The sequence below is a fragment of the Sinocyclocheilus anshuiensis genome, unplaced genomic scaffold, assembly GCF_001515605.1.
Source record: "Sinocyclocheilus anshuiensis isolate Anshui unplaced genomic scaffold, SAMN03320099.WGS_v1.1 scaffold68, whole genome shotgun sequence".
Taxonomy (NCBI): Eukaryota; Metazoa; Chordata; class Actinopteri; order Cypriniformes; family Cyprinidae; genus Sinocyclocheilus; species Sinocyclocheilus anshuiensis.
In genome coordinates this window covers 432990-442043 of record NW_015555741.1, presented here as the reverse complement: position 1 = coordinate 442043, position 9054 = coordinate 432990, and the positions used below count along the sequence as shown (strand labels likewise).

Here is a 9054-nt window from a genome sequence, read left to right as displayed (position 1 = left end):
TATATATATATATATATATATATACGGAACAGAAAAATACAAATTAAAAATGATATAAAGCAAATTAAATAAATTATATTAAATATTTATAATTATATAAATTAAAAATGCTAATTAAAAACAATAGCTATTAGTTCCAAATGCCATATATATATATATATGCACCCACATAGGTTATTATCATTAATGACAGCTATCACTAAATATATATAAACACACATTTAAATAAATATTTTATGTCATCAAAAAACTCATCAATCCAAGGCACTCGAAAATATTGTGAAAAAAAGTAAAAAAGCCTTTATTCCCATGGCTTTAACATTTAAAACAACATTTAACATTTTTTAATGCTAAAGCCATGTGAATAAAGGAAATTTGTACCTTTTCACAATATATTTTTGAGTGACTTGGATTGACGAGTTTTTTGATGACAAAAGAATCCCGCATCCAAAGAGCCCCGCATATTTTTGCAGATTTTTGGATGAATAAATATTTTATATTTATTACAAATAAAAATAAGAAAACTGGATGTAAAAAGTGGATGTAACTAAATATAAATGCATAAATAATGGATTATTTAGAAGAAGAAAAAAGTGACATTTTCAAAATTATATTAGTTTTGTTGTACATAAACACATTCACAGTTGTCTGAATAAGCATTCATTTTAATGATGTGTTTCAGGTTTGAGGTGGTGGGTTATGGATGTGCCACTTGTGTGGGCAATACAGCACCTTTACCTGAGAGTGTGGTGGACGCCATTAAACAGGTGAGACAGTTTAATCTTATTTCTGTCTCACTTCCTCTCTCTGATCTGCTGTGTATTAATCTGTCTGCTTGTGTGCAGGGTGATTTGGTGGCTTGTGGCGTGCTGTCTGGAAACAGGCATTTAGAAGGACGCCTGTGTGACTGCGTTCGGGCGAATTATTTGGCTTCACCTCCACTGGTGGTGGCGTATGCGATCGCAGGCACAGTCAGCATCAACCTGGAGACAGAACCGCTGGGGGTGAACTTAGAGGGGAAGGACGTGTATCTGCGGGATATCTGGCCATCCAAAGAGGAGGTGAACCACACGGAGGAGAACATCGTCATCGCCTCCATGTTCAAAGAGCTGAGGAGCCGGATGGAGGTGCAAGATTATAATGGCACACATTCCTCAGAAAATATAACAATATTGGTTATTTGAATTGATTGATTCACTCAATCAGTTGACTCAGTAGAGTTGTCTGTTAATAATAGCTGATTTGTGTGATTGTCTGCAGAAAGGAAGTACGTTCTGGAACAGATTAGAGTCTGCCGAATCTGCCCTCTTCCCTTGGGATCCCAAATCCACCTACATTCGATGTCCGTCCTTCTTCAGCAAACTGGTGAGTGTCATGCAGTATTATTTATATATTATTACAGTATTTTGTTAATGTTTTGATTTAGCTTCTGTTTTTAGATTTTCAGTGTTCATTTTAATAATTTAGTAATTTAATGTCGTTTTGTAATTGTTATTAGTTTTTACTTTTAAATATTTCTATTTATTTTTATTTCTGTTTAAGTTTTAGTAATTTTGTCATGTACTAATTTTTTTAATATTTCTATTTAGCTTAGATTTCTTTTTATTTCAGTTTAAGCTTTAGTAATTTCATTATGTATTTATTCATTTTTATTTCTTAATATTTCTGTGTAGCTTTCATTTTTTTCTTTCAAGTTCAGTTTCAGTCATTTTAGTAGTTGAACTTATTTAATTTCAGTTAATTACTAAACGCAAGATTTTTCATTTCATATTTTATTTCAGCTTGATTTCAATTAATGAAAATAATCTGTAATAGTTTTAGTTAACAGTAACAACACTGGTGTTATGTAGATGCAGATCTCCCCATGCATCACGTTCACAGTATTTTGACATTAACACGGCCCCGTTTCTCGTTGTCTCAGTCTAAAGAGGTGTGCACTCCTCAGTCCATTGAGGGAGCGTACCCACTCCTCTTTCTGGGTGATAAAGTAACAACCGATCACATTTCTCCAGCGGGAAGCATCGCAAGAGTCAGCGCTGCCGCCAAATACCTTCAGAGCAAGCGGTGAGATGATGGGAACGGTTTTTGTACTGTTTCTTCTCAGTATGTTCATATATTTGTCCTTAAAATCATTTATTATAATTTCCGTTGCATTTAGCAGTAAAAATAATTTTTATATTCATATGTTTATAAAGATTATTAGACATTAAGTTCAGTTCCTTTATACATTTGATTCAGTTTGACCCCTCGTGAATTCAATTCCTATGGTGCACGGAGAGGAAACGATGATGTAATGACTCGAGGAACATTTGCCAGCATAAAGCTTCAAAACCGCCTCATCGGGAAGACCGGACCCAAAACACTGCACATTCCATCAGGACAGATGGTCAGTGACTAGACTGAACCGGTTTGAACTGAATTCTTTCTGAGTCTGTACTCATGGTTTGATGTATGTTTTCTCATCACAGCTGGATGTTTTTGAAGCTGCTGAACGCTATCAGAGAGATGGAGTTCCTCTCATCATCCTGGCAGGAAAAGAGTACGGCTCCGGCAGCTCACGTGACTGGGCCGCCAAAGGACCTTATTTAATGGTACTGGTCCCATAATCCTTTTCCTGCGTAACTACTTTTTGTTCAATTACACAGTTTCTTGTGATTAATTCTGAGCAAACACTTAACATAGGGGCTTGTCTTGACTGGGTTATTTAGGGTGTCCGTGCGGTGATAGCTGAGAGCTTTGAGAAGATTCATAGGAATCATTTGGTGGGGATGGGAATCGCTCCGCTGCAGTTCCTGCCAGGACAGAATGCCGACTCGCTGGAGCTGTATGGAAAAGAGCGATTCACCATCAACCTCCCACAGGAGCTCACGCCCAGACAACAGCTAACAGTAAAGGTAGAGCGACAGTGGATAAAACATCAGTGAGATGTGCTCACAAGTGGCACACAGTAACAGCAGTTTTTAGTGAATTGAAAATGTACAACACAGCCACTTTATTCTGATTCACAAATAAGTGACTCTTGTAAATCTTTTTTTTTTTTTGTGAATTAAAACATACAGTACAATCAGTGTAGTCTGATTAAAAAAAAAAAAAAAAGAAACTAAACTAAAGTATCTTTTGAACTAGTTGATTGTAGTGAATCAAAAACATTCAGAATAACCAGTGTAGTCCAATGCACTAACAGGTACAAACATACAGGCACAAAACATACAATGCTGCCATGGTTGTCTGATTCACAGTCAGATGACTCTTATGAATCAGTTCTTCTTAGTGAATCAGAAACACCTAGCACAATCAGTGTAGTCCGATTCACAAACAAACAACTCTGATGAAAATCAGAGATGTGCAGCACAGCCACTCTGGTCTGATTCACAAATAAATGACTCTTGTGAATCAATGTTTTTGTGAATTGAAACGTACATCGCAGTCAGTTTATCGCAGTCAATAGTTTGGTTCACAAACAAATGATTCTTTTGAACTGATTCTTTGTAGCCAACCATAGCCACTGTAGTCTGATTCACAAATAAATGACTCTTTTGAACTGATTATATATAGATAATCAAAAACACAGCAGAACCAGTGTATCCTGATAAAAAAAACAAACAAAAAAAGCACGTTATGAAACCGTTCTTTGTAGTGAATCAAAAAGAAACAGCACAAGTTTAGGTTGATTCTCAAACAAAATACTCTTTTGAACTAGTCCTTTTAATGAATCATTCAACAAGACTCACTAACTAATCTGTTCGATAAATAGCAGTGGAATTACATGTTTTGTGACCTGCTGTCATTAAAATTAATATATAGGCGTTAGAAGTTATTTATAGCAATAGATAAGAAAGAATTTCTTTTCTGCCATTACATTATTTAGTAAATTGTTACCAAAATAGAGAGCTTGTGAATCGAAATTTGTATCCGTGCCCAGTCCTCTTAAAGGGGTCCTATTATGCTTTTTCACTTTTTCAACTTTAGTTAGTCTGTAATGTTGCTGTTCGAGCATAGAAAAGATCTGCAAAGTTACAAAGCTCAAAGTCCAATGTGTTTTTCGAACAACCTAGCATGAGAGCCTGTTCTAGAACTCCCCCAAAACAAAATCAAGACTTTGTAAAAGAGCATAATAGGACCCCTTTAATTAAACTGCAATTTACTTGTACATACTTCTTTTTGTCCATGCAACATCTAATGTTTATGTCTGCCTTTGTTTCCAGACGAGCACAGGGAAGAGTTTCAGTGTCACGGCTCTTTTCGAGAACGACATGGATGTGGCGTTTTTCAGACACGGAGGCATCCTGAAGTACGTAGCTCGTTCTCTGCTGCTGTAGCACAATCAGATTCATAGCCACGGAGATGCCCATGGACCTCTGATCAGTACAGCACCACCCAGAGGCCTTCAGGAGGCCTTATGAACTGAACGCTGTGCCTCTTGTCTGCTGAATCCTCTCGTCCCGGAGGACGTCATTGTTTTGCACTTAACAACAAATGTCCAAGGTTTCTCTCCAGATCATTGTGTCCACTCCCAGACGCGATTCAGTGTGTATTTCCACGGTCTGGTTGTGGAGCGTGAACTTTGGGCATTTCGTATTGCAGTGCCTGCGACGCGGTTCAAGAAACTGTTCTTCTGAACTGAGCTCTTTGGTGCTGGACGCGAAGACTGCACGACGGCCTCACAGCCAATGGAGGCTTTGCTCTTCTTTCATGGTGCTGATTTTTACACGGCCAATTTGACGGAGCGAAAATGTCCACACATTCAAAGCTTTCCAGCTTACTGTTTCTTCATTTCCCAGCTCTCGTTTCTGTACTAAAGTTCACATATTGCCGTCACGACAAAAAAAAGCACTCTTCGATTTCATCCGATCCAGTAGAATATCAATTTATTTATTATGATCGTCCATTTTAGTGTTTTCTGTTACTGGGAATATGAGTGACAGTGATGACTAAGGAAGTATGTTCAACCATAAACATAAGATATTACTCCGAGCTCACATTAGAGAGTGAACGATGGCTGGTTTAGGTACTATCAGTGCTGTTTGCCTTGTTGCGATGTTTGGCTTCAGTCATTGTGTTCTGTATGTGAAGACAGTATGCAGCTCCTCAGCACATGGGTGAACGATGCAGTAGAAATTGAAAAAGTCATCATTCTTTTCTTGGATTATGCTGTAAATAATTTTTAATAAATAATGAGATCAGCATGCCGAGTTTGTTTTTTCTGTTTTTATAGTACCACAGGCTGTCAATACAGCACAATCAGTGTAGTCCAAATCACAAACAAATGACTCCTGTGTTAAAAATAACGTGTTATTTTTAGTGAATCAAAAACATCCAGCGCAGCCACTGTAGTTCAATTCACAAAGAAATGACTCTCATGAACCAGTTCTTTGTAGTGAATAAAAACCATGCAGCACAATCAGTGTAATCCAAATTACAAATGACTCTTGTGAACCAATTCTTTGTAGTGAATCACAAACATACAGGGTAATCAGTGTCCAAATCGCAAGCATATGACTCTTGTGAACCAATTATTTGTAGTATGACAGAATATTTCATTACTTTGTGTATTTTTAGTATTTAATATGCAATTGTAAAATTAGATTTAATTATCTGAAATGATTTGAAATATTTTATTGTGCATTTTAGAATTGATTTTTGGTTTAATATATGCTCTGAAATATTCGTAGTTTGTACATTATGATAAAATGTATGGTAATGTAGCTTCCCTTACACTGGGGGCGCTGTGGAACTGAAAGATTCATTTCTGTGAGATGTACAATCTAGCTGATCCACTCCCATCAGCACAAAGAAACTGAAAGCAGACAGTAGTCTGATTCAGAAACAAATGATCTTATAAACCAGTTCTTTCTAGTGAACCAAAAACGTACCGTTCAACCACTGTAGTCTGATTTCCTAAATACATGACTCTTATGAACCAGTTCTTTTTTTTTTCTTTTAGTGTAACTAAAACGCACATCAGGGCATCAGGTAAAGTCTTTAGAAAAACCGATGTACGTAATTTGTGAACACATACTGAAATTGATTGGTTTACTCCATGCTTAGATGATCTTTTCAAATATTGCTTCATTGAGGAATTTTCCTATGTTAAACAATTCTATGCATAAAAGGAATTTTTAAAACATTGGGACAGTATTGAAAAGTAGTGCAAATTTCGTGCAATTAGTGCAAGTTACAAGTTTCAGTTTTTAGTTGTTTAATAATAAAAAAAAAAAGCTAAATTGCGAGCACTACCGCCGCTAACTAAAGAAAGGGAACCAATCACAGAGCTTCACGTAACACACGTGACCACCCATGGAAGTGAATCCAGAGTGGACGCGCTTCTCGCTGCAGTGAGATTCTTTAGCGGAGTCGGAGCCTCAACAGTGAACAGGCAGCGCGAACTCAGGCATTAGGTATGAAAAAAATAATACTTTGCTATATTTTACACACAATATATGATGCCCATTACAAAGTAAAGCTTCTGTGTGTGTGTGAAACGCTAAACTGATGTCAGATTAATTGAGCGTAGGATACATTTAAATGAAACGAAAAGTTGCTGCTTCATGCTGTTATGCAGGTGCTAATGCTAAAGCTAAAACACATTCATACAGGAGAAACTGAAAGCAGCTTTAAAATTCACATTAGTGCTTCAGTCTCTCATTTATATTAATTTAATTGAAGTGTATCTGGTAGGCTGGATGTGTGTTTGAGTTGTTTTCTGTTACTTTCTGTTTCATTTTGCTCTATGAATGTGTAAGTTCTTGAAATTCTGACAGCAGCGCAAATTATTAAATGTAATAAATATAATAATTAGTAATAATAATGTTTGTGCAATTTGGTACTGATCAAGTAAGCATGTTTTCTCCTTTTTGCAGGATTCATTTTATTTAAGGGCATAATGGTAAGTGTTGCATTATTTGTGGATCTATTTTTAATGCAGTTTATTGATTCACTATATGTTCTTATCACAATGATTCACGATTTGTTTTTGTTTTGTTTAACAGTCTCGGAGATATGACTCAAGGACGACTATTTTCTCTCCAGAGGGTGAGAGCCCCCATATCCACTATTTTATTATTTTTATTGTGTGTTATTATTCTGCATGTTGATGTCTTGTCATTTGGAGAAGGTCTCAGTTTGTGAGTGTTGTGTTGTTGGCAGGCCGTCTGTATCAGGTAGAATATGCCATGGAGGCCATCGGTCACGCTGGCACCTGTCTGGGCATCCTGGCCAATGACGGCGTGCTGCTGGCGGCAGAGAGGAGGAACATCCACAAACTTCTGGACGAGGTGTTCTTCTCGGAGAAGATTTACAAACTCAATGAGTGAGTCCAATCATTCAGATTCAAATCATTTATGTGGCCTTAAAATTATTAAATCTCAGGATTACTTGAACACAAATAATTTCATAATTATGGCATTTGAGATTTCCCAAGAGAAGCTGAAGTTCTAATATGGAAGGAATTAATATTAAGAATGCTCTTTAACTGGGGGGATGGTGCATATGTATGTGGGTGTATGTACAAATATATGTGTGTATATATGCATATGTATATACACGTGTGTTTATTTATATTTGTGTTTATGTGTTGATATGGATGTGTAAGTATACAACTGTACACGCTGTAGCATATGTTTGATATGTATATGTTAAATGTATGATTTCTCTTATCCCTTCCTGTTAAAATTGTTATATATTTATTATATAAATATATATATATATATATAAAGAATGCTAAAAATTAAATTATAGTCTTTATTCATATTTTGATTGTTCTATTTTATTTCTGTAGACAGTGCTAAGATAGCATGATTTTTTTTTTTTTTAGCTCTGATATGGGAGAAAATGCATTAATTTTTAATATTTCAAATAAATACTAATGCATTTTTTAATATTAGACTTAATATTCAATTAGATTTCTGTCCTTGGCAAATCTCTTTTTGGTATGGCAGTGTTATTTTAGTATTATTTATATGCTATTTTATGGTTATTTAATATTTTGAATGAGCTTTAATTTTGCTGTTTCCAGTTTATTTTATTTTTAGTACATGGTTTTGTTTGTTTTTTTTAATAAGAGTTTTATTTAGTTTAGTTTAGGAGAAATTGTATTAATATTTAATATTTAGAATTAATATTCAAGTACATTTCTCTCTTCTTTTTGTAAGTGTGTGTATGGCAGTGTTCATGTAGTATTGTTTATATATTATTATTACAGTGTTTATTAATATTTTGAATGAGCAGTTATTTTATATTTCCAGTTTATTTGACCTTTTAGTTTAATATTTAAGTATGTGTTATGTGCTTTTTGTCTTATTGTTTAAAGGAAGCGTTGTTGTTTAGCTCTGATATGCGAGGAATTGCATTCATATTTAAGATTTAAAAAGTCATTTTTTATAACAAAATGATAACAGATACTGATGTATGGTGATTCTGTAATGCAGAGACATGGCATGCAGTGTAGCGGGAATTACATCAGATGCCAACGTCCTCACAAACGAGCTGAGACTCCTCGCACAGAGGTGAGTGAAGCATCACTTTGACTCCTACGGAAGACCGCATTGGGTTATTATAAGACAAAATTGGTTTATTATGCATATGAGAGTCTTAGATGATGTGTGTGCAGGTACCTGCTGCAGTATCAGGAGCCCATTCCCTGCGAGCAGCTGGTTACTGCGCTGTGTGACATCAAACAGGCTTACACACAGTTTGGAGGTACATTTTAATCTATTTCTAACATGATCCTGGTGAAATTTTGGGCTGTGCAATATAAACCGTACGTGCGTTTTGTCAGGTAAAAGGCCCTTTGGTGTGTCTCTGCTGTATATGGGATGGGACAAACACTACGGCTTCCAGCTCTATCAGAGTGACCCCAGCGGAAACTATGGAGGCTGGAAAGCCACGTGCATCGGCAACAACAGCGCAGTGAGTGAAACGCACGCATTCAGATTCTTATGCTGGATCTTATGACTAGAGCCCGACCGATATGGGTTTTTCGGGGCCGATACCGATATTAGGGAGTAAAAAAAGGCCGATATCGATATATCGGCCGATATTCTTTGTGTATATTAT

The 9054-nt window shown here is 36.0% G+C and overlaps 2 protein-coding genes across 2 annotated transcripts in view; both read left to right on the top strand.

Annotated features, from left to right (window-relative positions):
• The window catches only part of LOC107673270 (iron-responsive element-binding protein 2-like), a 14270-nt gene extending 9086 nt beyond the window's left edge, over positions 1-5184 (top strand). Inside the window, exons 14-21 of the mRNA XM_016466795.1 lie at positions 683-767; positions 846-1127; positions 1261-1365; positions 1922-2064; positions 2239-2386; positions 2469-2591; positions 2709-2894; positions 4206-5184. Of these exons, the coding sequence (XP_016322281.1) occupies positions 683-767; positions 846-1127; positions 1261-1365; positions 1922-2064; positions 2239-2386; positions 2469-2591; positions 2709-2894; positions 4206-4319 (1186 nt within the window). The 3' untranslated portion in view covers positions 4320-5184. The remainder of the gene's footprint in view (positions 1-682; positions 768-845; positions 1128-1260; positions 1366-1921; positions 2065-2238; positions 2387-2468; positions 2592-2708; positions 2895-4205) is intronic.
• Positions 5185-6295: 1111 nt separating this feature from the next.
• LOC107673247 (proteasome subunit alpha type-4-like) overlaps positions 6296-9054 on the top strand; it is a 7015-nt gene continuing 4256 nt past the window's right edge. The window contains exons 1-7 of the mRNA XM_016466763.1: positions 6296-6398; positions 6861-6886; positions 6990-7032; positions 7147-7309; positions 8427-8504; positions 8609-8697; positions 8777-8907. Of these exons, the coding sequence (XP_016322249.1) occupies positions 6884-6886; positions 6990-7032; positions 7147-7309; positions 8427-8504; positions 8609-8697; positions 8777-8907 (507 nt within the window). The 5' untranslated portion in view covers positions 6296-6398; positions 6861-6883. The remainder of the gene's footprint in view (positions 6399-6860; positions 6887-6989; positions 7033-7146; positions 7310-8426; positions 8505-8608; positions 8698-8776; positions 8908-9054) is intronic.